The 22,722-nt window shown below is 38.4% G+C and overlaps 2 protein-coding genes across 7 annotated transcripts; one reads left to right on the top strand and one right to left on the bottom strand.

Annotated features, from left to right (window-relative positions):
* Positions 1–4,927: 4,927 nt before the first annotated feature.
* unc50 (unc-50 homolog (C. elegans)) lies at positions 4,928–16,410 on the bottom strand. Of its 6 annotated transcripts, none has more exons than XM_039743905.1 (7): positions 16,313–16,397; positions 13,915–14,109; positions 13,307–13,587; positions 12,777–12,897; positions 9,779–9,918; positions 6,893–7,000; positions 4,928–5,534 (listed from the first exon to the last, which is right to left on the bottom strand). In XM_039743905.1, exons 2-7 carry the CDS (start codon positions 13,977–13,979, stop codon positions 5,401–5,403), a joined length of 849 nt encoding a protein of 282 aa, XP_039599839.1. In that variant the 5' UTR covers positions 13,980–14,109; positions 16,313–16,397; the 3' UTR covers positions 4,928–5,400. The 6 variants fall into 6 exon arrangements, with proteins under 6 accessions (XP_039599839.1, XP_039599841.1, XP_039599840.1 ...); XM_039743907.1 differs by having other exon boundaries at positions 13,915–14,023; XM_039743906.1 differs by lacking the exon at positions 16,313–16,397 and adding an exon at positions 16,054–16,214 and having other exon boundaries at positions 13,915–14,023.
* A 39-nt stretch (positions 16,411–16,449) lies between these two features.
* On the top strand, positions 16,450–22,722 carry LOC120523006 (cytochrome c oxidase assembly factor 5). Its single transcript, XM_039743911.1, has 3 exons — positions 16,450–16,661; positions 21,862–21,945; positions 22,298–22,722. Exons 1-3 carry the CDS (start codon positions 16,560–16,562, stop codon positions 22,337–22,339), a joined length of 228 nt encoding a protein of 75 aa, XP_039599845.1. The 5' UTR covers positions 16,450–16,559; the 3' UTR covers positions 22,340–22,722.

Here is a 22,722-nt window from a genome sequence, read left to right as displayed (position 1 = left end):
GGGTACCACAATGTCAACACAGAAGTTTATATAGTCTGTGATGCAGTGATAGAGTCCCTCAGTATCGTTCCCATGTGACTTGCATATCATTTCCCAGTCTGTCATTTGCAAGCATTCATTCAAAGCCATTGCAGCCTCCAGGCTTCAATTCCTCACTATTCTGATGGTAGCAGGTTGTCGTCTAATGACAGGCGTGTAGTTGGGAATAAGATCAGGTTGAGGTCAGATTTGTGTAAGTGAACCAGTAGAATACACTTAAAGGTATCTTTAACATCTGAATACAGCAGGTCTAGCTTGTTATTTCCTCAAGTAGAACAAATCACAATTTGTCACCTGGTTAAAGTCACCATATATTATCACTGTAGGGTCAGAGTGAGTCGTCATTTGCAGAGGGAGGAATATTATCATTAATAAGGATGATGTGATGTGTCTCCCTGAGAAAATGACGTGGATGAATACCGACAACTGAAATTTCAATGTCTGAATTACAAACTGTAGTTTGGGGAATAAGGAATTTGGGTGCAGTGAACCTCACAACCCGAAGAAGAAAGGCTCACCCAGCTGATGTCTCATGTTGTACGCACCATGACGGAATGGAAAACGGGATGAGGCCGAGATTGTGGCCAAACTTGCTGTGACCCATGAAGCCTTTGCACCAGCACGTCAGATAAAGGCGGTCGCTTGTGACGCTTTGGAAGTGTGGCGTTGTCATGCAGCCGTCTCATTTGACCTCCTCTGCGATTTCTAATTGTGTGATATGAGACAACAAGATCACTGAGCGCAGTTGCCAAGTTTGACGTCCCTTCTGACTAGAAGTCGCGTAGTTTGACGTCTGCTCTACGCTAACACCTTAAACTGTGCACATTATAAACAATTTTCTGTTTGTGACCTTAAAATTTTTACTTTTTTAAAAACTAGGGGGCTAGCTTGCCAACACCCAATACCCCCGTGCTATGCATGCGCCACTTCACGTCTCTGAGGCTAGCATATGTGGATTTCACTTTCACCAAACAACAAATCTTTTAATTTTCGCAGATAAGCCTCTTCATTGGGAAGACACACAACTTGTCCCTGGTGGCAACACAAATTAACCGATCTACAAGTCTCTGACTTAAAGTTTAAATCCAAACAATATATTCGATCGTTTTTTGCTGTTCTGTTATTTCACCAAGTAATAATTTCTGTTTGTTTGCGCTAATGCGATCTTTACTATCATTTTTTTGAGACTTTCGAATTTTCGTACTTAAATTATCTCTAACCTGCTCTGCATGTGTATCGCACCAACGTTTTTGAATTCTTTATGACACTCTACTTTGTCATCTACTCTTTGTCTTTTATTTCTGGCCCCGGGCGTGGCACAAAGTCTCGTCTCGCGGGATGTAAAAGTGTCTCTCTGGGAAAGTCGCGTCTCGTCTCTCCTTCCAAGGTTTTTTTTTCGAATAGAAAACCTAAACTTGATGTGTTTGTTATGCCAGGCAGATGCCTGTCCTAACCAATTACAAAGATTGGCGTAATTGGTTGGTGAACTGAATCACGTAAACCCTGTCCCTTTGGTATTACATTTCACATGGAAGATTTTATAAAAAGTTTTATTGTAAAGAAGAAAGATAGACCTTCTGTCTGAAATGTTTGCTTTCAGTGCTGGATTGACACTGTGGAGCAGACCATCCAAGGCCTTGACGTGGTTATCGTGAGGGCCGATGAAAATGAACTTGAGCTCAGGTGTATTTCTGAAACAAAATGTGGATTTGCTTATCATTCCAAACTCGGGCCTCTGTGTGTTACTTCAAACATGGCTGCCAGCGGACCCTCTCCAGTCACGGCTGCTGGGCCTTCTGTGACGAGACTCGGCCCTGGCCTCCAATCCGCTTCCTCTGCACGGTTTGGTAAGCACAATGGGTACAATGGCAGTGACTGGGCCAAGGGCTTGGCTTACTGGCAGAGCTTTGGCCACCACTGGTTTCCAGTTGCAGCTATAGTAAAATGTCTCTATTTACTTTTCGTCTATACTGTAAATAACCTTAAGTGTACAATACAAATGATACAGATGACTTAATTTATTTAAAATATAGAACCAATGATTCCTCATTTTCTGTAATTTTAACAGATAAGATTTATTTTATATACATGAATGAATGAATGAATATATACAGTAACTTTAAAATGTTTCACCAAACTGAAGCTTGGTGCCCCTCTGCTACACAGTTTTGAAGGCATATTTGAAAACACGTGCCTTAACTGTCTGGCTAACGCGCCATGGCGGTGTGCAGTCTGAGTCTGGTGGTCTTGAGCCCGTAATGTAACGTGCATCTGATTTAAATATAATAATGGATTATACAGCACTTGGCGGTTAGTTGCAGATTTTATTTGAAGAAAACAAAAAACCTGCTTGATATGTCCTCACGGTATTTATGATAAGCAGTTTTGATATTTCTAACACACCTTTGTACATTTTGGTGGAGCCGACTGCCATTCTTGGTGCATCGCCGTCTCAGTCGGTTTGTACTGAAGGCCCCGCTGCGTTTACAGTCTGTACATACGCTCGCCACAAGGTGGACTTTTCTACCACATACTAGGCAAACGATAAGCTTTTCAATTTCTGTTTTATTCAGTAAAACAAGGATCATTTTAACCCTTTGTTTCCTGATTTTTGGATTGGGCAGGGAAAAAAAAATGATAGAAACCCTTTGCATCTTGGGTAAGTTGATTTCATTGGTTTGGATGGCTGGCAGCCTGCTCTAGAACAGAATTAATAAATGTCTGCTTCTTATTTTTTCACAGTTTCTTCATACTGCCTGAACTCCTTTGTACAAAGTGGTTTTTTTTTTTTGGTAAATTTGTAAATATTATTGGAAAAATTGCTGCTATAATATCATAATATATGGGTCATGTGCCTTTCATCAACTTGTGTTGTCAAGGTGCCATAAGTTAACTTGTACTTTATTAAAATATAAGGTGACCTTAACTGTCTTGCTGGTGAATGCTTGCTTATTTTGTTCCTCTGATTGCTCATTTTAATTTTTTTGTTTTTTTTTTTGTTTTATATATTAAGTTTACTCCAAGAAAAAGGTCTAAAATATATCATTAAAACTACTTATAACATAAATGGTAATACTCTTAAGATTTATCATGTCATTTTCTAACCTGCTTTGTCCAGGGTCATTTTTGGGGGGTTGGTGCTGGAGCCAGCAGACGGCAGGAACAAACCCTGGACAGGGCGCCTCACACACACACACACACACACACGGGCCAATTTACCATAACAGATGGAGGAAATCCACACAGACACGGGAAGAACATGCAGGTCTCCTTAATGTCAGGCAGCAGCACTACCACCGCGGCAGCCTCTCCATGACGCACAGGCCAGACGCTGGACTTTATCCCATATTTTCCCTTACGTATGAAATGGACTGGCTTAAATATATTATTTACAGTAAAGACAATACTAGCAAAATGAACTGATGTCAACTGTAGTATTTATAACCAGTTAGTATTTCATATAAAACTCTTGTCATTGCAGTTGTGTGTTCGCGTTAGGAAGGTGGACTCCACGCACAGTCACCCTCCTGTATTTACACACGTGCTGAGTGGCTTGTAACAAGTCTTTATTTTTTTCATGGTATTTATTGGCAGTTCTTCTCATGAACGGGTTGAATTGACTCCCCCAGGTAAGTGAGAACAGAGATGGAGCCCATTTGGTGCCCTTGTACCAGGCACTACTAATCATACATGAGGGGTAGGGATTGGGGGTACAGTTCACACGAATGTCAGAAAGGCTTTCTTCACACACAGTGCTGCGTGACAATCCAACTGAAGTGGACGGATGAGGTGGTTGGGGCTGAATGGCGTCTTCTCACCCCCTCTACAGATGCTAATTCTGCGTATTTCTATAGGACTTGTCCCCCCCAAGAGCTGTGGAGATAACTGCTGCATCACTCAAATGTAGCAATTTGGGCTGTAGACGATATTTTTTCATGGGGTCAGCTACTTTGTCCCGAGTGCTCCACTGTTGTCCGTGCATGATATTTTTGAATCATTGCCTAATAATGTGATGGGAAATGGGAGTGTTTACTTTTACTCTTCTTATTGTTGATTATTAAGAGATTTTATCAATCAGTGTGGTGGGTGTGACTGAAGTGACTTGTCCCCTGAGCCAGTTCACAGTCGTGTGTTCACCTGGCCAAGGCAGCCTATTAGTATACGTGATGGCAGCCGTGTCATTAACTCCCCACCACACAAGAGGGGCTGCCATATGCGTCATTCTCGCCACATTTCAGACAACTAACTGCCTGATGCCCTTGTATTTTAACTCTGAATGTTCTAAACACATTAGAAATGTACAGAACACATACAAGTGTGTATTATGAATTCATCTCATTTCTTTCTTTTCAAGTTAACACACAAGCCAATTCAGCGCAATGACAGACACGGCCGCATCTGTAGTGAGGAGGAGGAGGAGGAGGAGGACGACGACTGCTTTGGGGGTCGTTCTGTCTCTGACATGCAAGAGGTTTACCAGCACACTATGAACTCGCTCAGCGGCTTTTCTAGCACAGTTTATGATGAATTTAAATTAGATCATCAGTTACTTGTTCATCATACAGTAAAAAATAAAAAAACAAAGTGATTTTCAGTGATCTGATTTTATTTTCAACACAACTGATTTTCAAATAACTGCAGTCTTTTTAAGTCACCTTTTAACAAGATTTTTTTTAGCTTTATTTAGAAAAGTATCCCAATGCAAACTTTAACAGTCGAGTCGCATAGAAGACGCTCATTTAGCAGTCTGACTGTAAGGTGTGCCCATGCCACGGACACGCCAGGCTCCGGCACAGCAGCCTGAACTGAGGAAGAAGATGGGCAGATGAAGAGTTCTGGCTTATCTAGCAGAACCTGAAATACAAATTCAAGGTGGCACAATCAGCAGTTCCTTTTATGTGCTCTGCGTTTTATTGTTAAATGTGTGTTTACACAGCACTGATAATGCTAATGCTCTTGAAAATGCTGCTGTGTAACCCCACTCACCAAACTCCCATGGAGCGCATGTAACACAATCACAGTATGCCACATACCAGTCACGTGTATTTTTATTCAAATTAAAAATGTGACTGACAGGAATGTACAGTGTCCTGGAAGGTCATTTCTTATAGTACACTAATTACATGGGATAATATATTAATCTGAGGCACTCAAGTTCAAAACCATACAAAATGTCCTTATCATACCAGTATCCCAAATACATTTACAGTGAAAACAATACAATATGTATATAATATACAGAGATATCTACAGGATTTACAGGAAGGGCAGACCCCTGCTGCTACAAAATCTCTTAAAGCAGCACTTGCACTTAGTTGTGAAGTCAAAGACAACACCAATGTGACCAGCGTCTTGACTCTTCTATACTCGGATGCGATAGAAGTTACAAAGAGCAGCAGTGAAGTTCCATCTCAGCCCAAAGGCAATGAAATACACCAAAACCAGCAGGGCAAAGGGGTACAAGAGGACGACCGTGTTCTTCAGGAATGGTAATGCTTCAAAAATAAATAAAAAGGATATCAGACAAATGCAATGGTAATCGAAAAAGTTTACAGTGTAAATTAGTGTCCTCGCGAGCCTTTGGCTCTCAATAAATTTAAACATCTGGGAATACCAACTGAAACGTCCGTAGATAAAGATACTAAAACACAGACAGCAACCAAAAGCTGACATTACAAATGCAAGGAGGCTAATATAACAGAAATACAGCCATCAGCTTAATCTCAGTGATCAAAGAGATTTATGTCTGTATAAATGAACCACATTTGCATAATGTGCAGTTAAGAAAACAGCTATGGCGGTTCTTAAATACGCTCATGCACTTCTGTTTTAAATGAACTCGCTTATTGCAACTGTGACAAGTAAGATACACCAATTAATAAGATATGGTGGGAGAAGCAAGTGTTTGATCCCCTAAAACCCAGCCAGAATTCTGGCACATTTACAGGCCTGGAAGTTCACTGGCAGACTTCGACGGACCTGTACTTATGCCTACTTGAGCAGGGGGATCTTGTGGGTGTTGCAAGATGTCAATCTGTTATGGTGTAGTGTGCTACCAATGGTGTTCTTGGTGACGGAGGTCCCAACTTCCTTCAGCTCATTAACAAGCTGCTCTCGTGTAGGTTTGGGCTGATCCCTCACCTTTCTCCTGATCATCCTCACCCCATGAGCTGATGGTCTTGTAGCCCACTCCAGGCTTGTGCAGGTCTCCGATCTTGTTCCTGATGTCCTTTGATAGTTCTCTGGTGTTGCCCATGCTGGTGGAGAGGTTGGAATGGAAGAAACTGATTCTGTGAACATTTGTGCTTTATACATGTAACGAGTTGAACTCAGGAGTATCTGTTATTGATCGATCGATTGATTGCAATCTGTGTGCCATGTGGGCACACATCCAATCTGTGAGAGTCAGAATTCTGGCTGGGTTGTAGGGGATCAAACACTTGTTCCACTTAATGACATGCAAATCAATTTATAACTTTTATGTAATGTGTTTTTTCTGGATTTTTGGTTTATATTCTGTCTCTCTCCATTAAAATGAAACTACCATAACAATTAGAGACTGTTCATTTCTTTGTATCAAATTCTTATTTCCCCCACTGTATGCAGCCTCCTTAGCATCATGTTTATCTCAAAGAAACAAGCCAAAACCATTGAACCCCCCCAGCACACAGAAATGTATACAAAGTCCACAATTTACAGGCCAATGTACCATCTACAATTGTCAAAGTAGCAAAAGAAACCAAGTAGCTGACAAACTTCAAGGGGCTCAAAGGCCATCCCTCTTAATCATTTGTCGTGTATTGTTTCACATTTGTGTTAAATACAGCTTAAAGCCCAGTAGTATCATTCTTACCGCTATATCCAAGAAAAGTTATATAGATGTAGTAGCCCACTGCAATAAGCCAAAGGGTGTTTCCCACAAAGCTTCCAAGGAGCCATGCATCCGTTATAAATACAATATCTGGAAAGGAAAATGAGAGACTGTCTCATTAAAACGTGTAATCTGCGCAGGGTCATTGTCTCATACTTCGTCCCGCTGACCACTAGCATGCAGATTTGTCATTAATAAACACGCAAAGTGCCTCTGGTTAAATTGTGTTAAGGTTAATCTGCAAGTGAAAAGAAGCGAACACAATCTTTCCATTATAAAACAACTCAAAACAACACAAGGCTTTCTCAACCACAAATGCTGTCCTGATCTGATTTTTTTTTTTAATTAAATTCTACTTCTAAGAGAATAAGACATAAGCCTTTACCAGTATTTATAAAAATAAAGATGGCATACATTCGGTTAAGAAAGACCCCTTCACTTTCTTCACACTTTGTATTATAAATTTCATTTTAAATGGACATATTTATCATTTAGGCCCATCAATTTATAGCTAATAGCCCGTAGTGATTGTTCAGGGAAGATGACCAAGAACCCAATTTTCACTCTAACAGAGCTTCAGAAATCCTCTGCCAAGATGAGAAAATGTGGCTGATGGATGATGAGTGGCTAGAAAGAAGCCACTCTTGAGGAAAAGGCATACGATCGATTAAAGGAAAAAGATGATCTGGTCTGATGAGACAAAAGTTGAACCCCTTGCACTTAAGTATGATGACTGGTGAAGTCCAGGCCTAATACCATCCCTATGGTGAAGCATGGCAGCATAATGCTATGGGGGGTGCAGGAACAGGGACATGGTTTAGAAATGAGGGAAGGATGAATGCAGCCATCTGCATATAGGTCCTTGATAAAAGAGTGCACAGAACCTCAGACTGGGACGACGGTTCACCTTTCAGCACAATAGTGACCCAAAGCAGGCAGCCGAGATGATACTGTAGTAGCTTTGAGACACGTCTCTGACAGTCCTTAAGTTCCCCATTAAACTCAGACTTGAACCCTACAGAGCATCAGGGCAGGAACCTGAACATGAGTTTACAGATGTTTTCCCTTCATTCTAAAAGAACTTGACAGGACCTGCCAAGAAGAATGGATACGCTGGGGGTAGGTTTGTAGAGAAGGAGTCAAGACAACTTCAAGAGGCTTCTACAAAGTACAGAGTACAGAGTTAAGGATCTGAATACTAACATAAATAGGAACTTCTCTTTTTTTATTTTCAATAAATTTGTAAACCTTTTGGAAAACACTTTCTCATTATGGGTTATTGAATGTAGAATGATGGGCAGAAATGGCAAATTTATCCATTAAAAGCTAAATCAACAACACAATATTAAAGTGTGCAGAAAGTGAAGGAGTCCAAATAATTTCTATATCCACTGTACCGCAGGTGAGCTTGCAGGAACGTGCCTCATAATAATGAGCACATAAAATGATTCTTTATGCCAGTCGCCAAATCCATAAGCTGATTTCTTGGATGAAAACCAACCTTCCTCTTCATTTCATGTCTGCCACTGGATCATGTGTGCTGTCTGTTTGAATGTCAGGCTGCGCTCGCTTCTAACTTGTGCAGTGCCCACCCCTGTTAAAACTTGTCATATCTTGAAATGAAATGGAGTGGATTTAGAAAAATGTCTCCTAACAAATAAGGTATAAAACTTAATCAAATAAAACACAACTTTTGCAACAAAGAAGATACCGGTATGGACTATCAAAATTGTGTCATTTAGTGGTGATTGATTAATGTACTGTACAGCAAATAAAACAAACTGCTCTAATTAAAAACAACTAAAGCCTGAAAGCGACCACTTGAGTAGTCCACCTTGGCAGAGTCCTTATGAGGATTAAATGAGTCTTGACGAGGTACCCGTGTCACTCCCTCTGCTTATTCAAATTCAGGGATGTAGTCTGGCTGTCACAAGATTTGTTCATAAACTCAAATCCCTCTGCTGCTAAAGGCTGTTTCCACTTAATAAAGTAAGGCAACAAGCAAAACATGTCTTGCTCAAAATGGCTTTAAGTTTAGAAACTGTGTTACTCTGCTGATAAAACAAAATAGAACTCTAATATCCAAACATTAGGTGTTTGAAAGGGTGGTGGTGGTTTGATATTTTAGGGCCGATTCACTATATTGTCGTATGAAATCAGAAAAATAATGGCTCACTGATGATGTCAAAATGGTCAGGCAGTGCTCATTAATTAAAATATAAGTTGTTTAAGCTGGAACAACAAACTATTTTAATAATTATAAGTGATGATATTGGATATTTATTTAATCATTGATTATTGTAAAGTTTTACATGAAATTATTTTTTAAATCTAAGAGCTATGTCAGCTTCCCAGTGGCTCTGCTCAGGTTAAGCAGGTTTAAAAATGGATAGGTGGATGAAAGAAAGAAAATTACATTTGAACATTGTATGTTTTATTACTTTAAATAAAATGTCTTTAAATCTTAAATATAGAAATTAAATATCAAATCAATTATATATTAACTTTACCTGCCACAATTATAAAATTGTACAAGCTCCCCAAATAGGATGATATATGTGGCACCTCTAAAATCAGCTGAATATACAGTGTGCATCATGAGAACTAAAACTAAAAAGCACTGCAGGGACTGGAATACTCAATAAAAGTAATAAGGAAATTAAAATAAGAAAATGCAAGACATGCTTGTGTAAAAAGTAACTCTGCAAGAATAACTTTTTCCTTAAAATTACCCAAGAACTACAATTGCTTCTCTCATTCTTTCCACTGTTTTGTTGTACAAACTGTAAGACTGCTTTAGCAAAATACAAAGGTTAAAAATATTTATATAAAATGTGATAATTTAATTTGCAATACAACCAAACTTACGATTGATAAAAAATGGCTGAATGAAATGCAGAATGATGAGTAGAGGGTAAAAAGCATTGAGATGCACGTCAAAAGCATATCCCCACTCCACATCATAGTCCTTGCTTTGTTGTTTCATTAGGTATTTGTTGGTAATAAACCTGGAACAGAGAGCAATTACAGCTAAAACAAAGTTCTTCTCATACTCATTAGAACACTGAATTATGGATGGACAGTTGTGGAAACTTCAAAAAAGTGCCAAATTCATTGGTTTAATTTGTCATTGATTCAGCTCCTACATGTCCCTTAGCTACATCCATGAGACAAAAATAGCAGAACAGGGAGTCATTCAGGACAAAGCTATTTAAAGTCACTCATACCACTGAGTTTTGGGAATAAAACACAATCCTTTAAGGAGGTGGCCTAAATAAAAAAAAGTAGTTTTAGAAACCTTCACCATAAAAATGGTCTTATTTAAATTATTATTTTTAAAACAATCAAATCTGAAAAATATTTCTGTGTTATCACCTACATTTAGTCTTAACAATTCCTCATTTGTGCTGAGGTTTTGAAGAACTTTTTGAGCATCCCTAATGAAGTAAATGTGGTCATAAGACCCTTGATCATTTAACATAAATTAAAACTTCCACTGCATTGTAAATTCTCTCCCACTTGGACAGAGGCAGTGGTGCTGTAAGAATTATGTCTTTGGACTTCTCTAGCGCCTTCAACACCATCCAACCTCTGCTTCTTAGAGACAGGCTGACAGAGATGGGAGTAGATTCACACCTGGTGGCATGAACCGTGGACTATCTTAAAGACAGACCTCACTATGTGCGTCTCAGGAACTGCAGGTCTGACATTGTGGTCAGCAACACAGGAGCTCCGCAGGGGACTGTCCTTTCTCTGGTCCTGTTCAGTCTATATACATCAGACTTCCAATATGATTCTGAGTCCTGCTACGTGCAAACGTTCGCTGATGACACTGATATCGTGGGCGGCATCAGGAGTAGGCAGGAGGAGGAGTATAGGAAGCTAATCAAGGACTTTGTTAAATGGTGCGACTCAAACCACTTACACCTGAACACCAGCAAGACCAAGAAACTGGTGGTGGATTTTAGGAGGCCTAGGCCCCTCATGGACCCCGTGATCATCAGAGGTGACTGTGTGCAGAGGGTGCAGACCTATAAATACCTGGGAGTGCAGCTGGATGACAAATTGGACTGGACTGCCAATACTGATGCTCTGTGCAAGAGAGGACAGAGTCAACTATACTTCCTTAGAAGGTTGGCGTCCTTCAACATCTGCAATAAGATGCTGCAGATGTTCTACCAGACGGTTGTGGAGATTGCCCTCTTCTACACGGTGGTGTGCTGGGGAGGCAGCATAAAGAAGAACAACGTCTCACACCTGAACAAACTTGTTAGGAAGGCAGGCTTTATTGTAGGAATGAAGCTGGTCAGTTTAACATCTGTGGCAGAGCGACGGGCGCTGAGCAAACTCCTGTCAATCATGAAGAATCCACTGCATCCACTGAACAATGTCATCTCCAGGCAGAGGAGTAGCTTCACTTTTGTCACACTCTTGCTGACAGATTGAGGAGATCATTCCAACACCACACTATGCGACTCTTCAATTCCACCCGGGGGAGTAAATGCTAACATTATTCAAAGTTATTGCCTGTTTTTACATGCATTTTTATTACTCTTTTATTTAATATTGTTTTTGTATCAGTATGCTGCTGCTGGATTATGTGAATTTCTCCTTGGGATTAATAAAGTATCTATCTATCTATCTATCTATCTATCTAAAAAGACAGCACATTTTCTGGTCCATTTAGCTGCTGTTTGGGAACAAGTTGTATTGTGTAACTATCAGTTAAACATCAAACAAACGTTTCTAATCTAACTGGTGCAATTTCAAGAAAGGTCCCGTCTTAAACATATAAAACAGTGGACAATGACTGTAAATTGGCAAACATTCTTGGAGATGACAAATATAATCCCTGCTGCCCTTGCTCATGATAAATAACACTTGCACATCTGAAGTGAACAAGGATGATTATCAGAGATTCCTCCAAGTCATCATGATACTGTGCTTTTTCATACAGATTTAAATTTTCCTATTTTTAATTGGGAATATACACGGATATAAAAAGAAAGCCAAGTATATTTCTAATTTAACATTATGTTTCCTTCTCTTCATTTCTTGCATGTAGCATTAGGGAAGGGATGTATCTGCCTCAATAGAAATGTAATTTTCAAAGAACTGATTCTAAGGAATCCACTGGTGTATACAGAGAAGGAGAAAAACTTCCTGTTGCACGGAATGACTGACAGCTGGTCATTCAAAAGGCACGAACATCTCTATATGAACTGAAGGAGGAATGCAAAATTCGTTATTTTTAAAAAAAAAAAAAGGTTCTTTAGCAAATTGAGAAAATGAGACCTACAGCATACAGGAGGGTCACTAATTTTTTTATCTGCAATAAGGTGCTGAATGATGGAGAAGAGTGTCAAATTTAGATTGTGAATTTATCTTATTGTGGCAAGTTTCTAAATATTTATGAAAATAAATCAAATTGTTTTGTTGCATTACATGGAGATGGAGGTCAGTATTTGAACCTAAGATTTTTAGTGATATTTATTTTGAAAACGTCAAAGCGAGAGGTTTCAGAAGTAACAGCTGTGTCCTTAAACCAAGTCTATTTTTTGGAAATAAAGGCACTGCAGATAATTGTTTTTTTTTCTGTATTTTTGCTTTTTTGTCTATGACAAAATGATTTAATATAAGAGCTATTCATATAACAATGCCAATAATAACACTACATAATTACTGCATTAAACAGTGTGCGTTTTCAAGAGTATACAATTTATATAAAACTGAACAAAACCACATTTCATATTTACTGTGTTTACACTATTCTGAAAAATATATTCAAAGGTTACTTTTAGACATCACCTTGTTGAACCTTAAACCCACTAAAAATATTAAGAAATGGGAAACTGCTGCTACTTACCACATTAAAGTAGAAATCAAAAGCCCAACACCAATGCAGTCAATGAACACAACCCACAGAAGCAGCTTAATTGTCTGGACAAATCCCATTTCCAGTACAAAAGCAAAACCGACAGTGGAGACTACAGGGAGACAAAAACAACACTATTTGTTTTAAGATTTTCTATTCAGTTTGGTCTTATGTAGTGCAATACGAATAGAAGAATGGAAGAAGTACAGTACATTAAGTAGCAAGCCAAAATGGTTTGATTGTTACACTTACAACTCTGTTTTTGAAGTTAGTGCACAATTAAAGGTCTACACAGAAACATATTGCTTTTCAGCAGATCTCTCAAGTCAGAGTTGAATAATATAAAATAAACTGATCCTGTGAATGACTATTTTCACTTAACATGCATTCTTACATACCCTGGACAAATCAAGAACTGCACTCTATTTCTCTCTTCTCAGAGTGACCGACCTTTTTGTTTTTTGCAGTTTATTCTATGCTATGCATTAATCAGTTAACACAAATGTGCAGTGAAAGCTTACCACAGAGCCAGAAGCTAAGTAAGACTAGAAAGGCTGGATCATCTCGAGCCCACTGATCTTTTGTCTGTTTTCTGTAGTGGAAGTTTCTGTAAACTTTCTGTGGTGATGTAAAAAGGTACAGCATCTGCCACATGGCAAACTCAAAGTCCATCTGCCGAAACCTGAAGAGCCGCCGTAGATATTTGTATCTCTTTGCTCCTGCTGTGTGACGTGCAGCATCTCTAGAGTTTACGGTGCCATTTCCATGACTCTGGGGAGAATATGTTGTGGTGGGAAGCATACTGCCAAATTTAAACATGACAAACAATTAGTTAAAATGCAACTCTAGTTTCTGGGTCATGTGCACAGCAGAGTAATTTGCTCAACTACATTGATGTCATACATACAGTGCACATACATTCTCAGACCCACCTAATCTAACTTGGGGCCAACAGCATTGTGCCCAAGGCAGAAAACAAACCAAGATGAGACACCAGTAAATCACAAGGCACACCCACAGAAATTAGGGTCAACTCGGAATTAATTATCAGTTACCAAACATGTGCATCTTTAGAGTACAAGAAAAAAAAAACAAAAAAAAAACATGCAAACTCCAAAAGAACAATGACCTTGCATGGGACTCATACTCCCAGATCCATGAGGCAGTGGTGTGAAAGACTGTGCTGCCCAACATTCAATCTCTTTGATATTAAATTGAACGGGCCAACATTCTAAAACCTTAATTAAATCAAAAACATGAACAGAAGAAACATCAGGCTTCACATTAATTCCCATCATGCAACATCTGCATTCAAACTGCACATCTGGAAAACAAAGTAACAGATAAAATTATTTAAAATCCCATAAATGTTAAATTTTTTGCGCACCAAGCATTTATGACAAAATGACTAAGAGAAAAATAAACTGAAAAGACGTATCATGCATTTATATCATCTCATTAATAGTCTGAGTAACCAGTTATATACATTTGGATGCATTTCTGGCATCTTTTAGCTATACTGTTACAGTAAATCTTGACATTGGCAGTGAAGTCTCTAAATCATTGGGTTGGCATCAGAGAATTATGACTTTCATAACATGAAGCACAAAGCAGGTTCACAAAATGGACAAATTTAAAGAACATCTCAGCATTACCGAATTAGATTGGAAAACAAATGTATGTACAGAAATGATCTTCAGAAAAGAAAAAAAAAAAACCAATACAAATAATCTCAAAAGAAGCATAACTTTCACTTTTCATCCAATCACTTAGGCCTTTCTCTTCTTATACTGGAAGGTACAAAACCAAACTGTACCAAGATTTAATTCAAAACTGTTTAGGAGGGCAATATAAATAAACACAGCAGTCAGCCTGGCAAACTGTGTCGGCAACTGGTAGAAGGAAATGAGTCCAAAAAAAAACAAAACAAAAACAAAATCAACGTGATAACCCACATTTACTCGTTATTCCACCAAGTTTATAAGTTATTATCACTCCGTGTCTCACTTCCAGTCATGACAAACGTGTGTCTTGCTGTGCTCTTCCATACGCTGAAAAAAACTACAATAGATGAAGTAGAACTACTAGTCTTTTTATACGGTGCCTAATGTCTACTCATTTTCCTTTTCATCTTTTAGATTATAATAGAGCTCAAAATATACATACATAAGGCTTTTTAAAAGTAATTCCATAGTTGAAGCAAGAACTGAAATGATCATTTTAGCCTGTCAGATAACATTACAAAAATGAATAATAAAGTAAGGGAATCAAAACTGTTACATTAATGCTGTCTCCTTAGCAAATATTCCAGAACACAGACTTAGAATGGAATAGAAAATACAGACTGTGTCAAATAAAATATGCGCACATATGCACCAAAGCTTCCTATTTAATTACTTTATTTTTGATTTTTTTGTCCTCGTTTCTGAGAATGCACTTTCAATAATCCAAATATCATCTGCTCAGTAACCAACTTTGGCCACGAGTTATGCCTGCTGCACAGAATATGCCTCGCACCTCGAAGAGGAGTGGGATTAAAAAAATAAATAAAAAAAAAAAAAGAATAGTGCCCTTTATTGGGTTGCTCCAGCCTTTCGTCCATTAATTGCTGGGATAGGAGGCACAGAACTAGATAAGCGGGATAGGACGATGAATGGCTACACATTATTATAAAACATAACATTCTAAATTCTTGCAGATTACATGATGATATGGTAGCAGCTTGAAATCATAAAAAAGCAACTGAGAATAAGTAGGTTAAGCTATGTTACTTATTGAATTAGTAGAGAATTAATGTTTATATCTCTCAACAGGTGAGCCGCATGCGTAAAAAAGAAACAAAGAAACCTATATGATTTTTGCTTAAATAAGAAAAAAGCGATGCCTGTAGTAGAATAAATTTAAGTCTCCAGGAATCCCTGCTTTTTCAAATAGCACATTTGAAAAAGCACAGGAAAACTCTATGCAGGCGGTATACAAACAACTAAAATCAGTTTATTATTGCCAGTTTCAACAGGCACAATAAATCAGACACAACTAGCTAATCAACTAGGAGCGGGTTAGTAAATCGATCACCTGTTACCCCCAAATCTTCAGTAGCTAGTTGTAAATAAACCGCCGCGCTAAGGCATTTAACATCATTCTCGTCCGGAGATATCGAACACACGCAGTGCCGGCCTTGATCTTAACCTCAACTATAACCAGTCGCCGCTCGACCTACACTGCATGACGAACAGAGTACTGGCATTCGGTGGGACTGGTGCTTTACCTGCCTTCCTAAGTGAGTTTAACAATATGCAGACACTTCACAGGAGGCGACACATTTCAGCAAGAAGATTTGCCCCTGATGTAATCGTCACTTCCTACTCACGCACACGATGCGTATCAAAATAAATGCTAAGACGGAATGAAAGCAAATGAACACGAACAATTTAATGAACTGTAATACACGTTTACCCATTTATGGATTAATAATATAAACGTAAATTATATACATATGTTGCTGTACTCAATGACAAGATTTTTACCTTTCGTTCTTTTAATTCAGGGAGTTTAGCGGAAATAGTTCAGCGACGAGAGGTCACGCAGTTACTACGTCGCTCTCTCACACGTGGCAGCTTTTCCTGCTCCCGGGTAATTCTGGGTATTGTAGTTCCTCGGCCAATGGCCACTTTGTAAGGTCATGCCCCAGGAACCAATCCTCTGTTGTTTCGAAGGATTTACGACTGTTTCTGGGCTATAGTTTACACTTGTTTAGTCTCTCACGAAGTCGTCATGCCGCAGTACTACGAGGGGAAAGTGGAGGAGCAGGTAGCTTGTGCTGGCATCAAGGAGGACTTGAAGGCTTGTCTGCTGCAGCACGACTGCATTCTTCGGGTGGGTTGTCTTCGGTTATTTTCACTTTATTTTACGATAAGCGTGGCGCTGTTTCTATATTTGGTTGACTTGTTTCCTTATCGGTAAAGTGCTTGACCTTAACCCGTTGCTAAAGTTTAAAGGTCCGAAAATACATTTTCGTATATGATCACTCCATTGATGTTAATTTTATATTTTTTTTCTTTCCATGACTGATTTTTGCTGCTTCGTAGTAGTTTGTGCATTTGTTTTACAACCTCCCCCCTCTATCTGTAACCAAACTGTAATGACTGTGTTCCTATTCACTAGAATTTATAACACAGGTCTGCAAAGTTAAACTCCTATAAACAGTTGTTTTGTGAGTCGTTTTTATTTTGCGTTCATGACCGCCTTAAAATATAATTTTAACTTTTGATAGGGCTTTGACAAACTGCTTCATTAAACCAAGCTTAATATGAAGCAGTGGTAGCAGCACTTTATCTCTATCCACCAAGCTGGGTCTGATGCTGGTTGTGGCATCAAGTTGTAGCTTTTTCTCTTGCTGGCCGTTCCTTCAGAACTCAATGTCAATTCTTGGCTCAGCTGCTCCACTCTCACGTGGGAATTTTGTAAGCCCTGACTGGTGACCCACTGAGGTACGCAGAACTTTCCGGTCCCCACATTTGAACCCGAAGTGCTCATTGTAATTAATAGCTGTTAAACAGAAATGTTTTGCATTAATCATAGGTTTTAATATTAGAAAATATGAAATTCAAACAAATTATAATTAAAATATTGATATTTAATTCTAGTGCAAAAAAGCTAACAGCTACAAAATGTTTTGTGAAAAAAGTTATGTAATGGAGTAAAATGTGAACACTCAAAATATGCAAAAACTACTTGAAATTGTCATAGCAATCTTTTCAGTGTACAACCTCAGTTCTAAAAAAGTTGGGATGCTGTGTAAAATGTGAATAAAAACAGAATGCAATGATTTGCAAATCTCATAATTCCATATTTTATTCACAGCAGAACATAGAAAACATATGAAATGTTTAATCTGAGAAAATTACCATTTTAAGAAAAGAATAAGGTCATTTTGAATTTGATGGGAGCAACACATCTCCAAAAAGTTGGACAGGGCCATGTTTACCACTGTGTAGCATCCCCTCTTTTAACAGTCAGTAAACATATAGGAACTGAGGAGACCAGTTGCTGGACTTGTGGGAGAGAAATGTCGTCCCATTCTTGTCTGATATAGGATTTTAGTTACACAACAGTCCTGGGTCTCCTTTGTCATATTTTTCATGATAAGCCAAGTGTTTTTCAATTGGTGAAAGCTCTGGAGATAGATGCAGTATGCGATTTAGCAACGCCATGCTGAAATATGCAAGGCCTTCCCTGAAAAAGATATTGTCTGGATGGGAGCATATGTTGCTCTAAAACCGGTACAGTAAATACCTTTCAGCACTGATGGTGCCTTTACAGTTGTGTGGCACTAATGCACCCCCATACCATCGGAGATGGACACTCTTGAACTGAGCGCTGATAACAAGCCAGATGGTCCCTCTACTTTTTAGTCCTAAGGATGCGGTGTCCATGTTTTCCAAAAAGAATTTCAACTCCTCTTACCACAGAAAAGTTTTCAATTTTGCCCCTGTCCATTTTAAATGAGCTTTTGCCCCAAAAAGACAGTGGCATTTCTGGATTGTTCACATATGGCTTCTTCTTTGCATGATGTAGCTTTAGCCTGCATTTATGGGCGGCACAGTGAACTGTGTTCACAGCCTATGGTTTCCAGAAGTGTTCCTGAGCCCATACAGTGATTTCCATGAGAAAATTGTGCTATTTTTTAAAGCAGTGCCACCTGAGGGCCTGAAGATTGTGGGCATCAAATATTAATTGTCGGCCTTGTGCACAAGAGATTTCTCCAGATTCTCTTAATCTTTTGATGATGTTATGTAATGTAGATGATGATATAGTGAATGTCATCACAATTTTATGTTGAGGGGCATTCTGAGATTGTTCCACAATTTGTATATGCAGTTATTTGCAGATTGGTGAACCTCTGCCCATTTTTACTTCTGAGAGACTCTGCCTCTCTTAAGATGTTCTTTTTATACCCTAACAGAATTAGTTGCAAAATGTTCCTCCAGTCGTTTTTTTTTAGTACCATTTACTTTTCCAGCCTTTTGTTGCCCTGTCCCAATTTTTTTGAGATGTTTTCTTGCCATCAAATCCAAAATGAGCTTATATTTTTCATTAAATTTTAATGAAATAGTAAAATGTCTCACTTTCAACATTTGATATCTTTACTATGTTCTATTGTGAATAAAATACGGGTTTATGAGATTTGCAGATCATTGCATTCTGTTTTATTTACATTTTTCACAGAGTCCCAACATTTTTAGGAAATGGGGTTGTAAACCTGTGTAGTGAAGCATTCAGAAGGGTTTAACTATATTTATCAACATAGATGTTCATCCCCGTCATAGAAGTTTGACGCAGTTTGTCCACTTAATTCCACTGCTTTGTGCCATTGTTTTCTAAGACCTTATACTGTGTTACTGGTTACAGTGTCTTCACTCTTTCATGGAAGTGTTGGCACACATCTGCTCCAAAAACAGCACAACTTTCTTTAAGTGTTCTTACAGACCCATGAGGTAAGCCTCTCACAAGAGACTCTGTTTCTCTTCTTGGATGGTTACAGAGGCAGTTGGTTATTATTTCACCCCATCTTTTAGTAAAAGGCAGACAGTTCTTTTGAATGGCCTATTGTTACTACTGGTTTCTGGTTAACAACATGAGCCTCCAATTTAGATTCCTTGACATCCTAAAATAATAAGGAATGGATCTTTATTTTTATTCTGGGGCAGTAATCCATTCTGGTCTACAAAATATTCTTTCTTTTTTTATATACAAAAGTGAAGTATGAACTGAATAGAATTTTTGGCAATGTAGACCATGCAAGTAACAAGCTGTCTTCCTGGGTAACATAAAGTAGGTAGAAAGACTTGACTTTTGCAGAAGGAATATTGGTTTGAACCAAACCATGTGGCCACAGCGGCCCTCAAGGACTGAGGTTGAGTCTCTTGGAGACTTTAGTAGTAATAGGATATTTGTGGACTGACTGTTGTTTTTGACGATTAGCATAGTTTCTAGATTCCAAAGAATGGCTTTTAATGTGAAAATGGAAAAAATCTGTCAGGATAATGTTCAAGTTTTCAGTGCCTGATTGAATGCACAGTATTGATTTTACAACTTTTATAATGATGAATAGACATTTGGATTATAAAGTGTATTAAATAAAATTTAAGATTATGCAAGGAGAAACCAAATGTGAATCAGAAGTTCTTGAAATGGTGCTTAGATGATGGGCTCAGGTCCTGAAGGTAAAAATAATATGAAGAGGGAAAGAAACGGTAAGGAAAGCTTAGAAAATGCCAGAGTAATGGTTAAATTGACCCAAGTAACGATCTAGCACTATAGTCTGAACGCTGTGCTTGTGGATGCAGACATACTGGAGACTTGCTATGGTAAATTTATGTTGTTTCTAAGTGCATCTCCCAGGATTTGAGTAGCAGTCTCCTGGCTTTTGGTTAAGTACAGTTTGATACTGACAGTCTGCAGCATACACATAGAAATGAGTAATGATCCATGGAGCTAACAATCTACTTTTTCAGTCACTACATTTTTTTTTTTTTATTTATACACCACCCTGTTATATTTCCTTTTTTCTGACTTATTTTTTGTAATTAAATTGGTCAGTGTAAGGATAAAAAAATCAAAAAGAGAATATAAATGAATGCAAAAATCTGAGAACAAATGTCTTTTTAAAAGATGCCGTGTGTGGCTCGTAATTAGTCACTTGGTGTTTTGAATGCTTACCATGTTTATTGCCAAATGTATCATTTAAACGTATTCGATAAAGTTTCTGGAAAGAGATCCAGAAACTCTGTATAAAACAACCACATACAAAGGGCCCAGTATTTTTTTACAGCCTGTAATCAACCTTATGTGAGCTTCAGTTGCCTCAGCTTTGGAAATCTGCACATTAAGAGCATTTTCAGATTGACAGATTTTCTGTGGGAGATTGTTTTTGTTAAAATTAAATAATTTTGAACAATTTGTACTCCTTTTAGAGTTATACACTTTTGCACAAGGTCTTAAACTTTTTGTTAATAGTTTCAGTATCAAAGATTTGAGCACCTTTACTATCAACAATGTAATCATCCAACAGAGATTCTGGTCCATTTTAAGATAAGATGGGCATCTTCCTGACACTTCAAGGAGTTATTGGATGACCAGTGCATCTCATTTTTAGTGTCACCGCAATAGATAGATACTTTATTAATCCCAAGGGGAAATTCACATAATCCAGCAGCAGTATACTGATACAAAAATAATATTGAATTAAAAAGTAATAAAAAATGCATGTAAAAACAATAACTTTGAATAATGTTAGCGTTTAACCCAGGTGGAATTGAAGAGTCGCATAGTGTGGGGGAGGAACGATCTCCTCAGTCTGTCAGTGAAGCTACTCCTCTGTCTGGAGATGACACTGTTCAGTGGATGTAGTGGATTCTCCATGATTGACAGGAGCCTGCTCAGCGCCCATCGCTCTGCCACAGATGTTAAACTGTCCAGCTTCATTCGTACAATAGAGCCTGCCTTTTTAACAAGTTTGTCCAGGTGTGAGGCGTCTTTCATCTTTATGCTGCCACCCCAGCACACCACCACGTAGAAGAGGGCACTCGCCACAATCATCTGGTAGAACATCTGCAGCATCTTATTGCAGATGTTGAAGGACGCCAGTCTTCTAAGGAAGTATAGTCGGCTCTGTCCTCTCTTGCACAGAGCATCAGTATTGGCAGTCCAGTCCATCCAGCGGCACTCCCAGGTATTTATAGGTCTGTACCCTCTGCACACACTCACCTCTGATGATCACGGGGTCCATGAGGGACCTAGGCCTCCTAAAATCCACCACCAGTTCCTTGGTCTTGCTGGTGTTCAGGTGTAAGTGGTTTGAGTCGCACCATTTAACAAAGTCCTTGATTTGTTCCAAGTAAAGTAAAGTTCCAATGGTGGCACTCCATGATTTGAACACTCCTCTGTATTTTGCAGAGAAGTAAAGTAGTCCCCACTCTCCTAGAACATAAAAGATGACGTGTAGTTACCTACCACACTTAAAACATTTTAGCACTCAGGAATGAAAAGTGACCTTTTTATTTATAATTTTCAGGAAGGTAAAAGTGCAGCAGAGTGCTTAAAAGAAGGCCACTGCAAAGCATTACAAGTCTCCTTCTTTGAATGTAAACGGTCAATCGTAAGTATAAAGGCTCTGAAACTTTATTTAACGTGAATCTATCAGGAGTTTTAATTCTGTATTAATTACCAACCTGACATTTTCTTCATTGTTCCTCTGTCTGGCTTGTTAGACAGCCATTCCTCTGCTGCTTTGATCACCTTGTAGTATCTGTGCCTATAATTTGTAATTAGTTTCTGTAGTTTCTATAGAACATTGGGGTTTGCATTATTAGCTGCTGCTTGATGGTTGTGTTACAAAGTAATCTTGTTTACAATTTGAAGTGCCTCATGATGATTCTTGTCATAAAAAATTAGTTATATGGTACTAAAAAAAATAAATGAAATGAGTGGATATTCTGCCTTTTTTTTAGCTGGACAACAGAGCACGATTCAGGGGAAGAAAAGGCTACTGATCTGAACTCGTATCATGGATCAAACTCAACTATGCGACAACTGAAGCAGCAGCCCAAGTACTTTAATAGTGAACTCCAGTGAAAGAGGTACTGAGATGTGTAGACCCTAACAGTCACTGAAAAATGAAGATATGGCACTACAGTTTCAGTTTCCTAACAAGGACACTGAAGAGCAGAGCTCCAAATCCAAACATGTGGTGAAAACCAAATCTATTTTACAATCGCGGTCTATTTATTATATACCTAAACGCATGCAGGATGACAAATTTTATCTTGGGAGGATTATCACTTGTGTTAATCACTGCAATACTTGTAAATACATGTCATTTTTTTACTTTAATTTTGAAAAAGTGTGCTAAATAAACAAGCTGTTTATGTGGTAA

Source organism: Polypterus senegalus, chromosome 2 (assembly GCF_016835505.1).
Source record: "Polypterus senegalus isolate Bchr_013 chromosome 2, ASM1683550v1, whole genome shotgun sequence".
In the NCBI taxonomy this organism is placed as follows: domain Eukaryota; kingdom Metazoa; phylum Chordata; class Cladistia; order Polypteriformes; family Polypteridae; genus Polypterus; species Polypterus senegalus.
The sequence above is the reverse complement of the archived record's forward strand: the minus strand, read 5'-3'. Positions and strand labels throughout refer to the sequence as shown.

Bases quoted from the DNA above. Each gene is read 5' to 3' on its own strand.
- unc50 (XM_039743905.1), bottom strand. From the start codon at position 13,979: ATGTTGGGCAGCACAGTCTTTCACACCACTGCCTCATGGATCTGGGAG. The intron at 9,919-12,776 runs GTAAGTAGCAGC...TCTCTGTTCCAG, and splicing joins TTGATTTCTACTTTAATGTG to GTTTATTACCAACAAATACC. The intron at 5,535-6,892 runs GTAAGAATGATA...TTATTTTTGAAG, and splicing joins AACTTTTCTTGGATATAGCG to CATTACCATTCCTGAAGAAC.
- LOC120523006 (XM_039743911.1), top strand. From the start codon at position 16,560: ATGCCGCAGTACTACGAGGGGAAAGTGGAGGAGCAGGTAGCTTGTGCT. The intron at 16,662-21,861 runs GTGGGTTGTCTT...TATAATTTTCAG, and splicing joins AGCACGACTGCATTCTTCGG to GAAGGTAAAAGTGCAGCAGA. The intron at 21,946-22,297 runs GTAAGTATAAAG...CCTTTTTTTTAG, and splicing joins TTGAATGTAAACGGTCAATC to CTGGACAACAGAGCACGATT.